Here is a 23236-nt window from a genome sequence, read left to right as displayed (position 1 = left end):
GCATCCCTGTGTCTGGAACGCCTTTGGCCGGATTAGTGTGGATGAGAGTGTGTGCTATGTATGGCCTGACGCCCCCGACTACTGGGAATATGACATGGATGACAAGCAAAATTTTTAGAGACAGTAGTCAGGATACGATAAGAAGGTTAAGAAAGTATTTGATGGAGGTTTTAAAGTGGTATAAAGGATATGACAAAGTGACTAAGAGACGATCTTACACACAAAACATCATGGAAAATCATGTGGTGCTTATAACAGCGGTGCCTTTACCTGCTCCACCTTTCCACCCCTGGGTCTTGAAATTTAACGTTGTATTTTTGGATTTTTCCTCGCGGGTTTTCATGGCACACTGTGTTGCGGCGGGCGGGACTTACTTTCATTAGCACGCGAGCCTCGAGGTGGCCGCTGTGTATTTCATGGCCTGATACTCCCTCGCAGCGTCCCTTCATAACTGTCCCATTTGTTTGTCATCCATCGCCAGGCAACGAGGAAAGTTTTTTTTTTTTTTTTATGTTCTTCCTCTAACATTTTTTTTAATACATAATATATACACATACTAGTACACGCAATCTTTCTTTGTCTGTCTGTTTCTGTGTTTCTCTCTCTCTCTCTCTCTCTCTCTCTCTCTCTCTCTCTCTCTCTCTCTCTCTCTCTCTCTCTCTCTCTCTCTCTCTCTCTCTCTCTCTCTCTCTACTGCCTATATCCTAATAAACCGATTATTATTATTATTGTTATTATTATTATTATTATTATTATTATTATTATTATTATTGTTATTATTATTATTATTATGTAAAGACGTACAAGTCATTTGATTGATAAAGTCAGGTGTGAACGGATAGAGAATGGAAGTCATGTTTTGAAGTATACACAGATTAATGGTTCCCAGGTACGAGTATTTATATCCACTATGGTCTTGTCTTTTCAGCTCCTCCTGTGAATAACAATGGGGTAATTTGTTTCCAAGAGGAGAATACATTTGACACTGATCGGGTATAAATGAATGGATTTATTCGTGGGTGCTAAATGCTTATTGATTATGATTTAGTGGATGCGAATATGTAAAGTTCCTGCCTGAACAAATCACTATTGGGGTGGAAATTGTGGATGATTTTTACTTAACTGTCATGAAGTGTTAAACAGTAGTAGTAGTAGTAGTAGTAGTAGTAGTAGTAGCAGCAGCAGTGATAGTAGTAGTAGTACACACCAGCAGCAGTAGTAATAGTGATAAATAACGAAGTATTGCACATGGAACTTTACAGATTGACTCACCAACACGACGCATGGAAATATCTGAAGCAACTGTTTGGTGTTTGTTTACCAATTTTGGGTTTAAGGTGAAAATCCCTTTGTTTATTGGCAGTGTGGCTACTGCGAGGCGCTGCTGGCCTTCACACTCCATCCCTTGCGCCCTCCTGTCATTACATCGCCTTTCCAGCGAAGGCATTACTGCGATGGTTATGCGGCTTTTGAGGGGAGTAGCAGCCGCCCATCGCTGGGAAGGACGCGCCTCACGTAAGGGCAATATATAAAAACACATCCGTACCGCATGTGCAATACATTCATATGGCTCTACTTGAAGTGACACGGATTTTAAGGGTGTTTCTCTTTTTTTTTATTTTTTTTTTATTATGTTCTAGTGACAGATTAATAACGCTAGTGACAGTTTAACAGGTCCGTATTCAGAAACGCTTTGCTCTCCCACCACGACTATTTTCAAAGGCCACAGACATGATTAGCTGAGTTCATACGAGTGCTTCTCCTGTTAATAATATAGAAATCTTGTTAATCTGTCACTAGAACCGTAAAGACACATTAGGAACGCGTGTGACTTCAACTAGAGCTTTTTGAATGTATTGGAGGTGCGGCGCAGAAGTGTTTCACAATATTGTTCTAACGCTCTGCATGCTTCGTAGAATGTGGCGGCTCCCTGCTGCCTGAGGTGTCGCCGAGTCGCGCTGTCTTGGCCGCGCCTGTGCAGGAAGTGTTACTTCTCAGAATCTTATATTGGCAACTTTTAATAGCCTCTAGTGGAAGTTACTATGGTGTTCAAGTGTGTTTTTATGACTGTGTTTATAGTTTAGGAAGGATTTTGCATCATCAGTGAGAGAAACCCCCATAAGAACACGATTTGTCATCTTTGTAGCCATTGAAAATAGTCCTTACGAGAGACCAATGCGCTTCAGAATATCTTCATTACTTGGCGCCTCGTTTCCCTTGTTTTAAGAAGATGTAACGCCGAATTATGACAGAGTAGTAACTCTTAATAAGTACTCGTAGTTTCCCGCGGTGACCACCAACTCCTTCCTCACGATGAACGGGCAGCTGCTCCGCCTCTTGCTGCAGTTTAAAGCGGATGTGCTCATACACTCCACCGTGCACCGTGGAGGAAGCCTGCACGCCCCTCCCCTCTCCACATTCCACTGAGGCTTTGCAGCGTGGAGGAGGTCTGCAAGCCCCTGCCTTCTCCACACTGCACGAGACCACGGGGTTTACTAGCATATATGTGTTCCAGAAAGGGGAAAAAGATTAAACATAGCGGTCGAATAGAAAAACCTCCTACCCTACCCCACTCCAAACTCCATTCAAGGCTTTGGCAGCGTGCAGGCCCCTCCCTACCCCACACTACATACCGCTTGTCTTACTGCCATATCTGAGCGTTGAAGTTTTCTAGAAATTTTAAAAAATCAACCACGTAGAATAGAAGAGGTTCCCGTGTTGCGAGTCTTGTCGGCGCTGCCTTGCCTTTATGTGCCTTGCTCCTTTTTCCTTCAATACCCCCGAGTGTTGCGGCTCGCCGCCACAAAGCAACACAAAGGAAAAGAAGAAAGAACACACCTTTAGGTCACAATGTTGTACTGTTTTACACAAAGGAAAAGATAAAACTGAAAGTATAAAAGTATGAGATAGAAGACAAGAAAAGACAAGCTAGACTTCCCTTGCACCGCAGCACCTCAGATATGCTAAGTGTGCATCCAATGGAACAAATTATTTACCACAGAACATTCTTACATGACTGGGAAAGGAGAGATGAGGCTGTTGTTCCTTCTCTTTTTCCTTGCCAGCCAGCCAAGTGTTTCTCCCACGCTCCGTGTGACTGTTCTTAACTGTATGTGTGTTCTGTACCAGTTTACTCCTGTTATGTATGCAGTAATGTTACAAAGCACAGTGATAATGTGAAGTTCTTGCGGTACAAATATTACTGGAGTAAAGAGCAAAGGTTACTGGGCTGTGGTTGGGAAGAGCCTGAAGACGAAATAGTTCAGAAAACAAAGGATACATAAGGTTTTAGTACGCGAGGAATGAAAAGGAAGAAAAAAAAGACGGAGGGTTCACTAGAAGCATAGCCAGGTCATACAGTACAGGGAGTGCCACGTGTAGGCCTGACGGTTTCCTGCAGCGTCCCTTATCTTCTTAGAATGTTCTTATGTTATGAGAGAATGGATTAGATCAGGAAGAGGAAAGGGGAAGGAGAGAGAAAAAGAGAGGGAGGGAGAGAACTGTGAGGGCAAAGAAATGAGGGAGGGAGGGAAAGGAAAAATTACTGTGATGTGCTCTTATTCTCTCTCCGGGGGCAAGATGGAGAAAAACAGGTGCAGACAGATTACCAAAAAGATGAATTATGAATGGAAGATGAATTATGAAAAAGTATATATTTCTAAATAAGCAAAAAACAAAAATATAGAACTGATAGATGATACATGTATGAATATAAGGAAAAAAATATATACATGGGTTTCGGATGATAAAAATACATGACTATTAAAAAGTCATGTTGATATTTGAAAGTAAAAGTGAAACCTTCGACAAAAGTCACTTAGCAGTAGCGGAAAGGACGGGCACACGGGGCGGGAGAAGGCGGTGGCTGGGTTAATGTTGGTGGCTGTGTACGTACACAATACTGTGACATTGTTATAGTATCGTAATATCTGTGGTTTTCCTACATTCGTTTTTTTCCGCACACATACTACACGTATACAAGTAGGTCAATTTATCTATGTGCCAGGCCGGCAATCCCACAAGGGGTGGCCCAGACAGAGCACCACATACTTGTCCACACATCGCTCACACTCTTGGCCCCATCGGCTCCTGGTGGACAAGTACGCAGTGCCTCAAAGTTGTCTGGCTCCTGTGAGCATGCTACTCTTTATGCGTGTGAAGGAGCCGAAGCTCTCGTAATAGTTTAAAAAATATATATATATCACTTAGCTATCACTTTCCCAAACAACTGCATGGAAAATTACCAGTGGATTAGGGCAGAGTAGCCCCGGAAGTGTCTTGATTTTCCTCTCTTGAAACAACACAACTCAAATAGAAGGCAGAGAGCCTGACATATCGTTCCAGAATTCATGGAACGCTGGATGAAGTGCGGCGCGTGCTGTCTGTCACTCCTGTTGTTGCTGTCACGGGTTTTGCTTGTCGTGATTCGGGTCATAAAGCAGGCAACCGTTTCCTTGAGGCAGGGTCAGGGCTTCTCTGAGGCACCACCAATCTCTTAGTGATCTTTGTATAAGGTCTCCATAGTTCTTTGAGGTAAATGTATTGTGTTAAGATATACTGTGTGTGTGTGTGTGTGTGTGTGTGTGTGTGTGTGTGTGTGTGTGTGTGTGTGTGTGTCATGATGGATCGTGATACTAAAGTTTGTAGGCAAGAGTATGTGTCATGAACTGATTATTATTGTATTACTTGTTATGGTCAATACACCACGTATCTATCTATCTGTGTGTGTGTGTGTGTGTGTGTGTGTGTGTGTGTGTGTGTGTGTGTGTGTGTGTGTGTGTAGCAGGGTGAGGTAGTACATAATTATAAGCTGGTCACCCACTCATTCATTTCGTACTCTTGTCATTGAGTGTCACAATACAAGTCTAGTGCACACGTATATAGTATTATTCTGACTCAGAACACTGTCTGGTCCCTGCACTGAACAGCCCCGAGCGAGCGCTCCTCACTCACGTGTTCCTCACCGGGAAAATATTGTGAAAGATATATTTCCTGAATCTGGTATCTGGTAGGGGAATTTTTTTTTTTTTTTTTTCATTCACTTCATGATTACCTCAGTGCAGCAGCCCCCAGATGTTGGTTGTCTGCCAAAGTCTCTCTCTCTCTCTCTCTCTCTCTCTCTCTCTCTCTCTCTCTCTCTCTCTCTCTCTCTCCTGTAAAATGCTAAGTGGCATCATCAAAGCGAGGGAGGAGGGGGAAGCGAGTCCGAGCGACCTTGAAAAGAGCTGAGTGATGATGCCACGTAGCATTTTAAAGGAGTACTTATAATCACCGCAATAATGTTGTCGTGTAATACTTATCGGTAAATTACGTGCTTTTTTATATAATTTGTCTTGTTATAAGATACTGCAATATTCCACAGCCTGCAAAAAATAAGATTAAATAAGTGGCACCTCCGAGACTGCGCAATGCAGCCGTCTGTCCGTCACGTCAGCACACGCATAGCAGCGCACTAGCGAGTCCCATACATTTTCAACTCCTCTAACCTAACGGGTAAACAAAGCCTTAAAATGCATATGTGTATAGAACATTTCCTACTTAGAATTACACGTTCCTTCATGTCATTCAGTATTTGCAGAAACTCGCGTTACACCTTATATACAGTGGACAACAAGCAAGACAACACCGCTACAGAGCACATGGAGGGAAAAGGAGTGCAGTCTGATGCGACTTCCTCCCATCACACAACTTCTCCCATGAAAAAAAAAAAGGAAAGTTAAAAGTGAAACCAAGGAGAGTACATGCAAGCTTTTTTTCCACCCAATTCTTAAGCTGTCTTTGTGCACCGTGATTCAAAGCTTTTCCTCTGCTACATTTTCAAACACTACATGCAGATTTTTTTTCTTTTCCTACTTCTTTTTCTCTTGTGAGTCTAGTAGCCTTCGAGTCACTCTGATGTTTTGAATGCAAAGTGGATTTCAGTGCTTTTGGCTTGTTGCAAATGGCTGTCTGTCTCTTATTCAACATATACTGCCGCCAACATTATTGCCGGTGAGAGCCGCCGCGGGCACCACCACCACCTCCTCAAAGGGATGTAACGCATGGCTTGGTGTGTGTGTGTGTGTGTGTGTCACGCGTCGCTAAGCCTCCCAGGATGGCCCGGCGGGAAGGGTCTCTCGCCGCGCTCTTTGGAGGCAGGCTCAGGTTATTGATTTCTAGCACTAAATTTACCGCCGCTGGTATTACCTGAGCCTCGGTATGTCGCGCCTTGTACATATGCTAATAATCGCATGAAAGGACACAAGGCGGTACGGTACCCTTAGCAGTGACGACAGGTATAGGTGATGGCTTATGATGCTTGAAATTACCCTAAAAATTTATGAATAAACAAAGTAAGATTTCATGCATTAGAAGTAAGATTTACATGCATTAATTAATTTTCATGCATGTAGTAGCAGCCCTCCGCCATCATGGCGGAGGGCTGCTACTACTACTACTACTACTTCTACTACTACTACTACTACTACTACTACTACTACTACTACTACTACTACTACTTCTACTACACACACACACACACACACACACACACACACATTTAAGTAATTTAAGTGACTGGAAGAAATCTTTATCATATGTACTTAGCAATTCAAAAGAACATTTTTTATTAGTTAGGAAAAAGAAGCATCGATGTTTTACTCTACGGAGTAAAAGTCTGAATATTTAAATGTCACAAAACAACAAAATGTAAATAGATGAAAAAGTATTATTGTCCTTGGTAATTTGAAACGTTAATAAAGAACAAAAAAGAACAAAAAAGACTATCAATGCTTTACAAGCGATAAAGAAAAAAAAAGAATAACGAGAGCAGCGAGACATGAACATATCAAAAGAAACATTATTTTATTCCGCGATCTGCAACAGCACAATAATTAACAGGAAAAAAGAAAAGCATCGATTTAATATAAAAGGAGAAAATTGAATTGTGTAAATAAAAAAAAAAAAAAAAGCCAGGAAAAATGCCTGAAAACGGAGCTAATCATCTCTGTAACCTCAAAAACAGTCGTGGTGAGAGCAAAGGCAACTACTACTAATAATAATAATAATAATACTACCACCACCATTACTACTACCATCACCACCACCACCATCACATCACCACCACCAGCACCACTACTACTACTACTACTACTACTATTACAACTACCTTCACTTCCTATGACTATTTACTATCTCGTTTTTGCTATATTATTACCTGCACTTTCTCCTCCTCCTCCTCCTATTTTCCTTCCTTCACTGTTATTATCATCATCAGTTGATCAGTATAATAAGTTTTCTAAGATCAAATGACCTTTCTTAATAACGTTTTTTTTTCTTTTTTTTTTTTTTTTCTTTTTCGTCTTTTGATCTATTAAGGAAACTGTGTAGTACGTATATTAATCCAGTAATCATTGTGTCGTCTCGTTCACGGGTCTGGCACTCATTCATAATCTCTCAGAAACTTCTTTTAATTCCGAATCAATTTACTTATCGTACTCTTATATTTTGGGAGTTCATCTTACATGCGAATAATATTTAGTCAGAGAGAGAGAGAGAGAGAGAGAGAGAGAGAGAGAGAGAGAGAGAGACTTACAATCATTCACGCTCGTTAATTACAAACTTTAAAAAACATCGATATTTTTAACAAAACTCTCAAAACAATCCATAACTTTACTTATACAAGCCAGCAATCATACGAACGCACACAAATTAATACCAGCGATAGAAAAAGAACTTATATTACAAGTATAGCTACGTATTCTGAAACGCTTCATTTGTTGTCTCACCATTTTTTTCTTTTTTCGAATGCCACAGAGATGATTAGCCGGGTTCTCAAATGCGTTTCTTCTGTTAATAATACAAAAATCGTGTTAATCTGTCACTAGAACCATGAAAACATCTTTGAAAACCTGAGCAATTTCATTTAGAGTCTTATTAGTTTAGTGGAGGTGCGGCGCAGAAGTGTTTCAAAATAGGGATTATTGTCTCGTTTTCCTTCAGCCTGGCGGCCCTGCTCGGTCCCTTCCACGACTCGCAGGGAGAGAGAGAGGTCGAGGTGCGGCGGTCTCGTGGCGGAAGCCTGAAGGAGGCGGTGAAGGAGTGAAGGTAAGAGTTTGGTAATGAAAAGAATGTTAAATTATTATTCAGTGCGTGGAATTAATGTGTAACCCGTGAGATTGTGAATGATTAGGTTGAAGACTTGAGGATTAGAATGGATAGGTGTGATTGGGTTAGGTTTGTTCAGGTATGGGGATTAGGTAAGCCACGTTAGGTAATGTGATTAGCTTGAGCTGATATAGGTTGACCAGGTGAGGTTGGTAGGTGTGATTAGGTTGAACAGATGGTGATTACAACACTTAAGTAGTTAAGCTTATCAGGGGAGAGATGAATATGCTGATCAGATGGGAAGTTATAGAAGTTTAGCATTTAGCGAGGGAATAAGCTGCAAGGGTGATTAGACTGCAGGTAAAGTGATTTAACTTGTCAGGTGAGAGAAGTATGCTGACCAGATGGTAAGTTGGTTGCTTGTTTGTCCAGGTGATTGACGTCTGATTAAGCTTACTGAGGTGATAATTAAGGAAGTGAATTTAAGATTATATTATATAAGCACGTACAATCATGTTGGATTGGTGTGTCCGTGGCTGCTATTTTGTGGTCCCTCTGCTTATTCGCTGTGCTGAGTAGCAGTTGGCTTGTGAACTACGATTGGTCATTATTTTCCTTTATTCATTATCACACACACACACACACACACACACACACACACACACACACACACACACACACACACACACACCTACCTACTTACCTACCTTTAATAACGCTGTATGCACACCCACGCACTCTCATGCAGAAAATACTGATGACACAAAAAAAAAAAAAAAAAAAAAACTGGTGGCACAAGAAAACTGGTGGCACTCAGAATACTGGTGATGAACTCAAAAATACTGGTGATGCACTCAAAAAAATTGGTGATGCACTCAAAAAACTGGTGATGCACTCAAAAATCTGGTGACACTCAAAAACCTAGTCAGGCAGCCAAAACAATGGTCATGCACTCAAAAAGACATAACCCCTTCTCAAACACACACACACACACACACACATTTCCATTCTAAATTTGCATTAGACTTTTCTAATACTGCTTTGTTCTATTAAACTACTTATTTATTTATTTATTTTATTTATTTATTTTTTTTTTATCCAGTTCACCTGAAAGTTGGCCTATTTCAGATAGTTCTTTTCCTAATTTGTTATTCATCTGATAAATATTTTCTTGTATAATATTTCCTCATGTATTTGGCTACAAAATTCTTTCCCTTATAATGACGTGTTCATTATACAGTGGGTTTCAAAAAGATAGGCTAGATTTGAAATTGTTGTTTCTCTGGAACCATAAACTGACTATGAATAAAATTAATAAACTTAAAAGGTACGGGTCAAAGTTTAAAATGACTCTTCTTTTCAAATTGTAAGTTTTTTATTTGTGTTCTTCATGAGCACAGAGATACAGAAATATTTAATCAGGTTCATCTTTCAAACTTGTGTATTAACTGTCATGCCATTGAAATATCTGTGATGCCATGCAAATTTCTTCTATCTGGTGTTTTCTTCTATTCTGCATCATCCTTCAAATTTTTGCCTTTAAATTATAATAGGGACGTATTTATCAAACGCGCATTTCTCAGCTTCAAACGTTATACTGCCATACTTTTCAGATTTTCTCTACCCGGTGCTTTCCTTTCTCTCAGTTTTTGTTTCTTGAATATGACAGTATGGAATTTAGCCATATTTCATATTAAATCTCAGCACAGTTCCATACCATGCAGTGCTTGTCATGCTTCCTCCATTTTCCCATCATATATTTTGTGTAGTCTTAGTTTTGTAGGGAATCAGTTATCAAACACATTACAAGGAATCACAACACATACAACAAGCTTCATGTATCTAGGAACTAATGGTCTGTTTTCCTTGTAGGTGTGAAGTGTGCAGCTTCCACTTCATCATCCCATGAACAGCCCACAGGAATCTCTACCAGCACCTGGTTATTAAACAGTGTTGTCACGCCAGGCCCAATGTACTCCATTGCAATCAGGGAGTCGAGCTTCACCAGGAAAAGAGGCAGAGCGTCACCACCTTCAAGCCCCACAAGAGATATTAAGTATCGTTGGGACAAAGCAATCAGGGAAGAGTCAAGTTGCAGTAAGAAGAGTGTGTCAAGAATTTCAAGCAGGAAGAACACGTAAAATTCCCTTCAAGTCATGGCGGGACCGACAGGCAACCTTCAACACTTGTGGAGGCACGAGAGCTGCAGGCAGTTTCACAAAGAAGAGGTTGCTCCTCACTCAAGTTGACGCAAGGACACAAGAATTGGCAAGTGTTGTTGCTCCCAGGCCCTGCTGCAAGAGTTCTCCAGTCCACTCCAGTCTGGGAAGGAAGAATGTAGCAAGTCCTTCTCTTCTGTACTCAACAACCACCACCACCACCTTCATTCAAGCTTGGGATAAGTTTTGTACATTCCAGCACTTCAGTAATAAGGAAAAAAAAGTGCCATGTTTATATTATTGTTGTGTATTTATTCACTTAACATTCACATTAAAACAATAAACATTCAGTATACCATCTTGAACATAATGATAGTTATTTATGCCATGTCAATAATATCTTTGGCAAATAGTCTTTCTGGGAGTACAGGTCATGCCCCCAAGGTAAAAAAAAAAGTCAGGATTGGCTACTAAACTAAGTTTAAGATACCATTTGCACATAGAAGCCCCATCCCAGCCGACACTGGAGTCGCTGGGACGGGGCTTCTATGTGCAAGTGGTATCTTAAAAGTTTAGAGGGCACAATCCTGTTTTTTTTTTTTTTTTACCTTTGGGGCATGCATGAATTGTTATCAAATATTTATTTTTACACTATTATACCACACTGTTAGCAAACTATATATTTATTTCACATATATAATAAGAATAGTCACAAATATTTATTTATTAGCAAAGACATACAAGTCGTACACAGCAGTGCATCCTGGACTAGAGACACTACTCTGGTGGAGTCAGCTGACATGTGCTGTGGCACCTGGCTCGACACTTGTACAGCATCAGCACAGCCAGTACTGGCTGCAGACACTCTCCATTTGGCTCTTCACCTGATGTCACACCCTGCAACATGGCACTACTGGCCTGACTGCAGACAGGACGTTCGCCAACACAAGACAGACATCTGCAAAAGAGTAATGCAACTTGGGGAAGATGGAAAGTTACTAAGACATGAACTAATATCACACATACATACTAATTCTATAACTCAAATGCCGGCATTTTACTTTTCACAATCTTTTCACTCCCTTGAACAGCCCATCACCTGGCCCAAACAATCCTGAAACACCCCACAATTCATATCTATTTATCTTTCTATATCCATAAATTCCCCAAAAAACCTTATTTTTCACTAAACACCTTTCACATGCACATCTCACAACAAAAACTCAAGCAACGCATCCTCTCCTCTTATTTCACACTGATCACTGCAGACCATTCCTTCTAACCCTCTTCAGTAACTCTCCACAACACACCACACCGGTAACACTCATCCATCCCGGTCACTCTTAACAAAAGCACCACATGTGCACTTACCCAGCCCACACACTGCCTCTCTTGCAATCCTGTACCACTATTTTCACACTTACTGCTCTTCTAATCTTGGTAAGAGCACGCCTAATTTACTAATCTTATTAACCACCTCCCTCTTATCCTGCACATACATACATAAGGATTCATACACACACCATGACTCTCAACAATACTCTGATTACATACAGTTGAGGATTCCTTATCCAAAATTGTTGGGAGTGAATGAAAGTGGTGCATATTTTAGATTTCCCGTTTTTTTTTAATGACAACTTGCCAATTTCTGATACCTCCCATGGCAGTAAATCAAGCTCTAGTAATCAATTTTTTGGTGGGACAAAAACATGACAAGACATGACAATTAAAAACTTAGATTTTTAAATTTAGGATAGAGGATTCTCAAGTGTAGCAACAAAACACAGTGTTCACCTGAATTGGTTCCTGCAGTCACCGCCACCTGTCAGTCACAAGGTTTCCAGTAAGGTGTATTTCTTGCTCCTGAGTTATGGGAGCGTCCCAAGCTTTCTTCCACTTCCTCTCCGTGTTACCACCTCTGGGGAAGACACACACCTATACTCCTGCTGCATGACTCACAACTCGGTCCAGAATTTAACCGTTTCACCACAACATTACACAGCAAAGAAGGCACGACAGAAAACATTGACATGTACATTTAACTCTTAAAGCAGTGGGCTGTATTGTAACTTGAAGGTCTCCACATACATGATAAACTAGACTTTTCATTATGACAAGATATGATATGTCTACTCAAATAAGAAGACATGGAAAAAGTGCCAAATTGTCATACATGGCAACTCACGTGCCCTGAAGATGTTATGCTCAGTCTTTCAATCACTGAGAGACTGTCAGGCACAGTGGAGAGAGGTGTCTCTCCTGCGCTCCCCTGTACTTTTTTCCCCCTTGCCACTACCTTCTCATTTCATCGCTCACATTCAATACCCCTAACATTACAATGGATCCCGGCAAGTTTAACAGGAAGAGAGTGCCGTGATGGTGTTTGAGTCAAGGTCAGTAACTGTGGGGCTGGAAGGAAGACAGGGAGATCAAAGACAGCCGTGACACAGTTGGCCAGGGCTACACTAGTGCTGGGCATAGCTGCCACTCCTGAGAGAAAGGCTAAGGGCAAAAACAGGAAGACAAATACAGGAATAATAAGTTGATGGAACACATGCACGGTGAACACTTAATTGCCACGCCATCTTTCTCCTGGTCAGAAGAGACCTGTGAGCTGCAGGATGACTGGGGGTGAGCGGCCTCCGTCCACCACCCGGGTGACGGCTGCTTCTGAATTTGCCATCTTCCTTCCTGTCTCACAATTACTGATCCCTTCTTGAACAAATACCATCAAAACACTTTTCCTTCACTGTCAAGCTTGCCAGGACTCATTATGTGAGGAAAATTATGGGTGAGCCATCACATGAGAGAAGCTTGTACCAAGGGAAAACAGGCAGGGGAGTGTGGCAGTGTAGAAGAGGGGGACAGCTGAGTGTCATTGAAGAAGAGGGGATAGTTGTCTGGAAGGTTGTGTCGAGTTGATAGATGGAAGAATTGATTTTTTAGACAGCAAACAATAACTAGTTTGGTCTGCCCCAGTCAGAAATTTTTGAGAGATCAGAAGTGAGGTGTTCTGTGGCTTCCCTGCGTGAACTGTTTACTTCCTGAAGGGTTGGATGTCTATGAAAAGACATGGATAAGTGCGGGGTGGTATCATCAGTATAGGAGTGGATAGGACAACAAGTTTGGTTTTAGAAAGTCACTGATGAATAATAGGAAAAGTGGGTGACAGGACAGAACCCTGAGGAACACCACTGTTAATAGATTTAGGAGAAGAATAGTGACCGTCTACCACAGCATCAATAGAATGGTCAGAAAGGAAACTTGAGATGAAGTTACAGTGAGAAGGATAGAAGCCGTAGGAGGGTAGTTTGGAAATCAAAGCTTTGTGCCAGACTCTTTTTGATATGTCCAAGGCAACAGCAAAAGTTTCACCAAAATCTCTAAAAGAGGATGACCAAGACTCAGTAAGGAAAGCCAGAAGATCACCAGTAGAGAAATAATGAGTGGTTAGTGTTAATACTACTACTACTACTGCTGCTACTACTAGGGTCTGGAAGGGAGAGTTGGGAGTGTTAAGTGTGTGTGGTGTTCATGCTACTACTAATGCTACTACTCCTACTGTTATTACTACCACTACCACTAAGCTAACTTGAGAGAGAGAGAGAGAGAGAGAGAGAGAGAGAGAGATGAGTGAGAGAGATAGAGAGAGAGAGAGAGAGAGAGAGAGGAGAGAGAGAGAGAGAGAGAGAGAGAGAGAGAGAGAGAGAGAGAGAGAGAGAGAGAGAGAGCAATTTTATATAGAGAAAAACAAAAAAAATACATCAACAACAACCTCATTAATCTGTTAGAGAAGGACTGAGAGAAGCTTACCATACAAGTGTGGCTCTCCCCAGCAGCAGCAGCAGCAGTAGCAGCCCCTCTGCCCGGCACAGCTGCCCCATCAGGCACCTCCACTGCTCCCAGCCGTCCTACATCTGTGCCACCAGGAAGCTTACAAGGGCCACCTGCAGCTCTGCCACTAAGCTGTCTGGCCTGCAACACAAATCAAGATCAGAATATATTTAATACTGTACTTAATTCCTGCCAACTACTACAACTACTACTACTGCTACACTGTTCTGGAGTGCTAAAAAATATACAATAATAACTATGACTACTGCTGTTACTGCAATTATTACCTAACAATAGTGAAGGGCAGAGAGAGAGAGAGAGAGAGAGGAGAGAGAGAGAGAGAGAGAGAGAGAGAGAGAGAGAGAGAGAGAGAGAGAGAGAGAGAGAGAGAGAGAGAGAGAGAGAGAGAGAGAGAGAGAGAGAGAGAGAGAGAGAGAGAGAGAGAGAGAGAGAGAGAGAGAGAGAGAGAGAGAATGGAAAGAAAAAAAACAATAACAAGTAAACAAAGAGAACCTGTCCAATCATTGACTTCAAACTGTAGGAAGAACCAAGCCTATATTTTGTGACTTGACTGGGACTACCCCCTCTCTGTAGGCTGTCCTGGCTGGCTGGGTGAAGCCACAGTCCCTTCCTTTCACTTCATTTGTGGTGGCTGGGGGGGCGTTGGGGGCTGGGAAGTGGGTGAGGTGAAGGGCTGTGGGTCTGGTGTGTCTGTGGTGGAGTGTGGGGCTGCTTGTGAAGGCTGTGAGACTGTTTGTGAGGCTCCTGTGGTGTGTGTGATTTTTAGGAGTGTTAAAAGTAGAAGGCCGGAAGTAGTATTAAAGTTATACTTTGGCGCTGGTCAGACCTCATCTAGACTACGCTGTGCAGTTCTGGTCCCCACATTACAGGAAAGATATAGGTCTATTAGAATCAGTACAGAGGAGAATGACTAAAAGGATACAGGGGATGAGGAGTATTCCTTACGAGGCGAGGTTGAAGCTGTTAAATTTACATTCTTTAGAGATACGTAGGTTAAGAGGGGACCTGATAGAAGTCTTTGAGTGGTATAAGGGTTATAACAAGGGGGATGTAGGCAAAATTCTTAGGATCAGCAACCAGGGTAGAACAAGAAATAATGGGTACAAGCTTGAAAAATTTGGGTTTAGGATGGAGATAGGAAAAAAATTGTTCTCAAAAAGAGTGGTAGATGAGTGGAACGGACTCAGTAATCATGTTGTTAGTGTTAGGACACTAGAGAGCTTTAAGAGAAGATTAGACAAGTTTATGGATGGGGATAACAGATGGAAATAGGTAGGTATATTTCATACAGGGACTGCCACGTGTAAGCCTGGTCGCTTCTTGCAGCTTCCCTTATTTCTTATGTTCTTATGTTCTTATGTATGTGTGAGGTATGTGGTGGTCTGTGAAGGGCCTGTGTCAGATGCTGTGTCAGGGGCTGTGGAGGGCTGTGGGGAGGTGGAGGGGCTGCTGTATGTGTGTGTGTGTGTCTTGGAGGATCTGAACTCAACCACTGGCATTAATTCTGCCGCTGAACAAACTCCACCTGAAAAATAAGGAGAGAATTAATGGCTGGTGATAAAATAATAATAACAATAATAATAATCTATCTATTTGAATTAATGACTGGTAATAATATAGTGATAATAATCTATCTGTCTGTCTGTCTTCTTGTCTGTCTGTCAGACAATCAGATCAGGCTGGTAATCCCACATGAGGCAGCCCAGTCAACACACACACAAACACACACACACACACACACACACACACACACACACACACACACACACACAAACCTAACCCAATCACTTACAGCCTTCTTCTACTTGTTCCTCAGAATGTTAATGGCCCCCATGCCCCGTTCCTTCCACTGTGGGGGCGACTCAGAGGTGTGATAACGAAACAGCTTGTACTGCCTGCAGGTGGGGGGGTTACGTTAGGCTGGCACTGTCTGCATGTTAGGTTAGGTTAATAAAATTAAGAGAAGTTATGTGAAGAACAAGGAGAGGAGGAGGAGGAGGAGGAGGAGGAGGAGGAGGAGGAGGAGGAGGAGGAGGAGGAGGAGGAGGAGGAGGAGGAGGAGGAGGGGGAGGTAAGTAAGAAAGAAAACATAGATTGAGAGAAAATAATAATAATAATAATAATAATAATAATAATAATAATAATAATAATAATAATAATAACTATTTACCTGCAATAAGAAAACCTGACCTTACCTAACAATGATAAAACAGCAAAATTACCATCAGTACTTGACCTGACCTCACCTCACCTAACAACAAGAAACAGCAAAACTACCAACAACATTTCTCAATAAAATAATAAACCAATAAAAAGCTCACAAAATAATAATAATAATAATAATAATAATAATAATAATAATAATAATAATAATAATAATAACAATAATAATAAAAACACCATTACCAACCTGACCTGACCTCGAAACTCAGTCTTATCATTTCCTCCTCCTGGTCATCATCACTAACCACGAAGACCTCCAGCAAGGTCACCACTGGTTCAAAGTAGGGGTCATGCTCCCCCACTCTGCTGGTTGACTCCCCCTCCTCGCTCACCACGCTGTCATCGAGGTCTGTCTGTCTGAGAGAGAGAGAGAGAGAGAGAGAGAGAGAGAGAGAGAGAGAGAGAGAGAGAGAGAGAGAGAGAGAGAGAGAGAGAGAGAGAGAGAGAGAAATAGGCTTGGTTGGGCTAGGAGGAGGAAGAGATGGGAAGAGAGAAGAGGAGGTCTAGATGAAAGAAAGAGGAGGAAGAGGAAGAAGAGGACAAACATACATGGATATACAAACAAACAAATAAACAAACAAACAAATATTCAGTTGAGACAAGAAAACTGAAAAAAATGAAAAAAATAAAAACGATATATTCTGACACACACACACACACACACATAACGAACCAACAAAACAAACAAACAAAACAAACAACAAACACAAGAAAATGAAGAGAAAAATAAGGAAAATATTTACGTCAAAACTTTTTTTTTTTATCCTTAACGAACACAAGAACTCCCCCACTCCCGTCCTCCCTTCCCTCACACACACACACACACACACACACACACACACACAATTCCATAAATAAAAAAAATAAAAAAATCGAAAATACAATAAAATAAGGAGGCATTTAGAGCCATATTTCCTTATTTCCCCTTGTCCCCTCGTCCCTTAGCGCTCAAGATGGCCGCCCACACCTGCTTCTTACTGGCGGGCAGGTGTGTGTGTTGTAAATCGCTAAATAAAGGAGTAATTAATAATGGTGGGGCATCACCCTCGATCATCCCTCGATTTTCCGCCATAGGATCCCCGCCACCCGCCCTCACATATACGCCTATTTTCCCTATTTACACCTCTGCACCGCCGCCATTCTCATGTGTGTTGATAGCCAGATGATGTGAGTGTAGAATGGTAGCCATGTTACCTTCTCAAGAGCCATGGTGTCGCCGATGATGATGGATAATTGTGGCTGCCTCTATCAATCCCTCCGATGCAATTTTGTACGCAGACTCACCATCTGATATCTTGATCTTGATCTTGATGGTACAGGTGGCACAGGATCACTCCTGAGCCAGGCCTTTGGATCGGCAACTCCTGTAGAAAGGGGAAAAAAAAAGAGAAACGAACAGCATCCTCTATCCTAATTGTTCATACACCTGGCACGCCACATTCTCTCCAGAAACTCTTTCACCGCCTCAATCATCCTTTCATTCGCCTCTCTACACAGTCCCAGCAACAACACCATCCATTCCTTTCCTGGTCTTCTCCACTCTTTCATTCCTATCATGCCCTAACTCAGTCAGTATCACTTGCATCATCTCATTCCTGTCTCTGGCATACTGCACACACTCCAGCACCACATGTTCCACCGTCTCATCCTCTCCCATGTCACACATCTGGCACACTTTGCTGCGGGACTCAGACCACCTGTAACTCCTTGCATTCACATCCATACACTGTGCCCTCGCTCGGAAGAGAAGATCACCGCCCAGGCTTCCATCATACCACCTTTCATACCTCGGGGCCTCTTTCTCCTTGTACCATTCCAGGGTCTTCTTTCTTTCCATCTCATTCTTCCATTCATTCAGTCCCACACATTTCACTTCTTTGTCTATCTCATTCTTCCATTTTCTCACATCCCACTCGGCTCCCACTCTTCCTCCTCTTGTTACCACCCATTCACGCTCATTTTGATTCCTACCAGCCATTCTTATCGCCCACACAACTTGCAATCCATTCCTGTCTGTCATTCTCATGCATCTCTTCCTCCATTTGCTTCCACTTTCATTCCACAGGTACACCTTCCTTGCTATTCTTGCATCATCCATTCTCTCAAGCCTAATCTTGTACCTAAGTGTGGCTTTTGTCAGTCTTTCTCTGAAGGTGCTCCATCCCATGTCACCTCTCAAGGCTTCAACTGCTGTGCACCTCGGTGCACTCAGTGCCATCCTTGCTACTTTGTTCTGGCCCACTTCTAACTTATCAATTTCACTTTCATTCCATGCAATCACATCCATACCATACATTATACATGGCACAGCCACACTCTTCCACACTTCTCTCAACACATCATACTTACTTGCTCTCATCCTTGCCGCGCTTCCCAATCGACCTACCCACTGGTTTAGCATACTTATCTTTTCATTCTTTGCCTTTGCACACCCACTAGGACTCATCCACATCCCTAAGTACTTGTATTCTTGCACCTGTCTCAACTCATTCTCTCCAAGTCTCCATACCACATTACTTTCATCCTCTGATCTATTCACAATCATTACTTTGCTTTTCTCACTGCTAAACCTTACTCCAAAGTCTTTACCATAGCCATCCACTACATCCAACAAACTTTGAAGCTCATCTGCCGATTCACTCATAACAACTACATCATCTGCATAAAGGAGCACACATACTTTATCATTCCCCACACTTACCCCTACATTCATTCTTCTCATCCTGGCTGCTAGCTCCTCTGTATACAGGCTAAAAAGGGGTTGGTGACAATATACAGCCCTGCCTAACTCCTCTCTCACTCTTCACACCAGTCTGTTTCTATGTCTCCTAGCCTGTATCTAGCTCTTGTGTCCACATACATACTTTGCACTACGTTAACTATCTTTGCACTCAATCCAATCTTTTCTAAGACTCTACCTAACATTTCTCTGTTCACTCTATCATAAGCTTTCTCTATATCCAAAAAACCTAGGTACAATTTACCCCCATCCTTCTTTTTCTTCTCAATCATTTCATTCACCACAAACATATTGTCCTCAGCTCTCCTGTCCCTACGAAAACCATTCTGTTCTTCACCCAGCACTCCAGCTCTCTCAATCCATTTACACAGTCTCTCATTCAACACTGCACTGAAAACTTTACCTACTGTATTCACTAATGCAACTGGCCTGTAGTTCTTCAGCTCATTCTTACTCTTAAATCCTCCCTTATGCAACAGACACACTCGGCTCTCATTCCACTTTCTTGGCACTCTCTCTTCATCCCACACTCGGTTGTGAATAACTCAGTCATTCTGTCTATCACTACCTCCCCACCATTCTTGTAGAACTCATAGGGTATATCATCTGGACCTGCTGCCTTGCCATTCTTCTGCCTTCTCACACACCTCTCCACTTCATCCCTACTGATTCTTTCATCCAGTTCATCTGCATTCTTCCTTTCCAGTGTTACACATTCTTCTCTCACACTAAACATCTCACCTACCCCACCTACTTCTTCCCAGAACCCTTTGATTGCCTCCCTGATTCCATCCTTCTCTGTTATAACTACACCCTCCACTTTTAGACTCTCCACACCAACACTGCCTGACATATTCTCACCTCTCATGAACTTGTACCATTCACGGCCACCTTCCATACCTTTCTCCCTTAAAGATTGAATCACGCTCCTTTCACTCTTCACTTTAGCATTCATTATCATTCGTCTCGTCAACCGCTGCTGCTTCACATACGCTGCCCATGCATTCAGATACTCATTCTCTGCCTCATCGCTTTCATGCCTCGCCCTCATCCACTCTCGATCTTGATCTTGATGGTACAGGTAGCTCGGGATCACTCTTAAGCCAGGCCTTTGGATCGGCAACTCCTGTAGAAGGGGGAAAAAAAAAATAACAAACAGCATCATCTACAGTAACTGTTCGTACATCTGGCACGCCACATTCTCTCCAGAAACTCTTTCACCGCCTCAGTCATCCTTTCATTCGTCTCTCTACACAGTCCCAGCAACACCATCCACTCCTTTCCCTGTCTTCTCCACTCTTTCATTCGCTATCATGCCCTAACTCCAGTCAGTATCACTTGCATCATCTCATTCCTGTCTCTGGAATACTTCACACATTCCACCACCACATGTCCCACCGTCTCATCCTCTCCCATGTCACACATCCGGCACACTTTGCTGCGGGACTCAGACCACCTGTAACTCCTTGCATTCACATCCATACACTGTGCCCTCGCTCGGAAGAGATCACGGCCCAGGCTTCCATCATACTACCTTTCATACCTTGGGGGCCCCTTTCTCCTTGTACCATTCCAGGGTCTTCTTTCTTTTCGTCTCATTCTTCCATTCATTCAGTCCCACACATTTCACTTCTTTGTCTATCTCATTCTTCCATTTTCTCACATCCCAGTCAGCTCCCACTCTGCCTCTTGTTACCACCCATTCACGCTCATTTTGATTCCTCCCAGCCATTCTCATCGCCTACACAACTTATAAGCCAATCCTGTCTGTCATTCTCATGTACCTCTTCCACCATTTGCTTCCACTTTCAATCCACAGGTACACCTTCCTTGCTATTCTTGAGTCATCCATTTTCTCAAGCCTAATCTTGTATCTAAATGCTCTCTCTAGTTTACAAATTTGAATCTTGATCTTTGTCTGGCATCTTTTGGGAGTTTTTTTGAAGCTTTTTTTTTTTTTTTTTAATGTTTTTAATATACTTTTCGAATAGTGTTGAAAGTAAATTGTGGGGGAATTTAATGGGCTATCATGGTGTACTATTGATTTTGTTTTTTTGCCGGTAGTTATTTAGATATTCAGAAAAATGTTGAAGGTATTTGGGTGTCTTAGAATTTGATATATATATATATATATATATATATATATATATACTATATATATATATATATATATATATATATATATATATATATATATATATTTATATATATATATATATATATAATATATATATATATATATATATATATTTGTTTTTGTTTTTGTTTTTCTCTTTATTAACTATATAACTTGTAATTGGTGATGGTGATAGTCAGAGATGAGGAATTTAATGGACTATCATGGTGTACTACTACATTTTCTTTTCGTCTGTTAGTTATTTAGATATTGTGAAAAATGTTGAAACTATTTAGGTGTCTCAAAATTAGAATTGCTATATATTTTTCAACTTTTATCCTTATTAACTAATTTGTAATTGGTGATGGCGATAGTCAGAGATGAACAATTTAACGGACTACCATGGTGCACTATTAGTTCTGCTTTTTGACTGATAGTTATTTACATATTTAGAGAAATATTACATAAAAGTTAAACAATTTTTTTCTCCCTCCTCCTCCTCCTCATCATCATCATGTTTCTCTTCTTCCTATTATAATTACTACTAATGTGTGTGTGTGTGTGTGTGTGTGTGTGTGTGTGTGTGTGTGTGTGTGTGTGTGTGTGTGTGTGTGTGTGTAATAATAATAATAAGAAGAAGAACAAGAACAAGAACAAGAACAACAAGAACAAGAATAAGATGATGGTGATAATGAAGACACACATATATAGAAGACATACTAAAACCTCCCTTAAAAGACATACGTTTTCTCTAATTACGTCACTTATTTAAGAAACATAAGGTCGAGCATCCTACAAATTTACTTACACGTAAAAAATTATAAATATAGCTCTTTCTCTGACTTCTCCCACTTAAACATAATAATTAGTAGTATTAAACATCACAGAATAGTAGATTTAAATAGTATATACAAGTGAAACTATAAAAAACTCGTATAATAGCAATAAACAGGAATAATGAAGTACAGTCTAGTGTCCCTTAAAATATATACGTTTTCTCTAATTAAGTCACGCCTTTAAGAAACTAAGTCGAGAATCTTTGCAATTACAGTTACAAAATGGACCATATTGACATTACACGCATAACTACTATTACTAATACTATTACTACAACTACTACTACTACTTACAGCCACTACTATCACCAAAATAGTTGTACCACGTAACTTTCAGGTCTCCTTGTTGACCGATAGTCCAACACACTACAAGGGCAGCCTGATAGTCCAAGAAGTCACCACATACGTGTGACCATTCACTACTCCTGCTATTACTGCCATGCTGGTGGTGGTGGTGGTGGTGGTGGTTGTTGATGCAAATCTGATGGAGAATAAAGATAATAGTAGGTAATAGTAGCAGTAGTAGTAGTAGTAGTAGTAGTGATAGAGTGTGATAGAGTAGAGGTAGAATGAATTTATAGTTAACAACTAATGTGTATATTATAGAGTATTAGATATGGTTGGATGCCACAGTCATTAGCGGGAGCTGGGGCTAATGACCTCCAAGTAATGGAGCCCCTAATTGACACATCAATAAACGTGGGGTGGAGGTATTATTAGGTAGTAGTAAAAAAAAATAAATAGTAGTAGTAGTAGTAGTAGTAGTAGTAGCAGCAGCGTTAATAGTCGTAGTAGTAGTAGTAGTTTCAAGACACTTATTCATCAATTTTTGACTACTGCTTTGACCCTTTTATGGGACTGGCATTTCAGTGGGCATTTTTTTTATTGGATTTTTGTTGCCCTTGGCCAGTGTCCCTCCTACATAAAAAAAAAAAAAAGTAGTAGTAGTAGTAGTAGTAGTTAGGTGTGGAGGAGAGAGAGAGAGAGAGAGAGAGAGAGAGAGAGAGAGAGAGAGAGAGAGAGAGAGAGAGAGAGAGAGAGAGAGAGAGAGAGGCAGACAAACAAGTGATTATCTTTTTTCCGCTCTCTCTCTCTCTCTCTCTCTCTCTCTCTCTCTCTCTCTCTCTCTCTCTCTCTCCCTCTCTCTCTCTCTCTCTCTCTCTCTCTCTCTCTCTCTTTATCTAGCTCTCTCTTTCTCTCTCTCTCTCTTCCACCCCTTCCT

The 23236-nt window shown here is 41.3% G+C and overlaps 1 protein-coding gene and 1 long non-coding RNA gene across 8 annotated transcripts in view; one reads left to right on the top strand and one right to left on the bottom strand.

Annotated features, from left to right (window-relative positions):
* The window catches only part of LOC135097095 (uncharacterized), a 29009-nt gene extending 18395 nt beyond the window's left edge, over window positions 1-10614 (top strand). For 2 of the 3 annotated variants that reach the window (XR_010265373.1, XR_010265372.1), the window contains exons 2-4: window positions 1364-1515; window positions 7981-8085; window positions 9958-10614. This is a non-coding gene — a long non-coding RNA (uncharacterized LOC135097095). The remainder of the gene's footprint in view (window positions 1-1363; window positions 1516-7980; window positions 8086-9957) is intronic. The other variant, XR_010265374.1, reaches the window with a different exon arrangement.
* On the bottom strand, window positions 10536-22529 carry LOC135097094 (uncharacterized). 5 transcript variants are annotated; one of them, XM_063998854.1, is made up of 8 exons: window positions 22309-22529; window positions 17517-20188; window positions 16510-16679; window positions 15892-15994; window positions 14592-15624; window positions 14058-14219; window positions 12039-12160; window positions 10536-11202 (listed from the first exon to the last, which is right to left on the bottom strand). In XM_063998854.1, the coding sequence occupies exon 2, from the start codon at window positions 19042-19044 to the stop codon at window positions 17812-17814; it is 1233 nt and encodes a 410-aa protein (XP_063854924.1). In that variant the 5' UTR covers window positions 19045-20188; window positions 22309-22529; the 3' UTR covers window positions 10536-11202; window positions 12039-12160; window positions 14058-14219; window positions 14592-15624; window positions 15892-15994; window positions 16510-16679; window positions 17517-17811. The 5 variants fall into 5 exon arrangements, with proteins under 5 accessions (XP_063854924.1, XP_063854926.1, XP_063854927.1 ...); XM_063998856.1 differs by having other exon boundaries at window positions 16515-16679; XM_063998857.1 differs by having other exon boundaries at window positions 16520-16679.
* Window positions 22530-23236: the final 707 nt, after the last annotated feature.

Source organism: Scylla paramamosain, unplaced genomic scaffold (genome assembly GCF_035594125.1).
Source record: "Scylla paramamosain isolate STU-SP2022 unplaced genomic scaffold, ASM3559412v1 Contig12, whole genome shotgun sequence".
NCBI lineage: Eukaryota > Metazoa > Arthropoda > Malacostraca > Decapoda > Portunidae > Scylla > Scylla paramamosain.
Note: the sequence above shows the minus strand (reverse complement) of the source record. Positions and strands in the feature narration are given on the sequence as shown.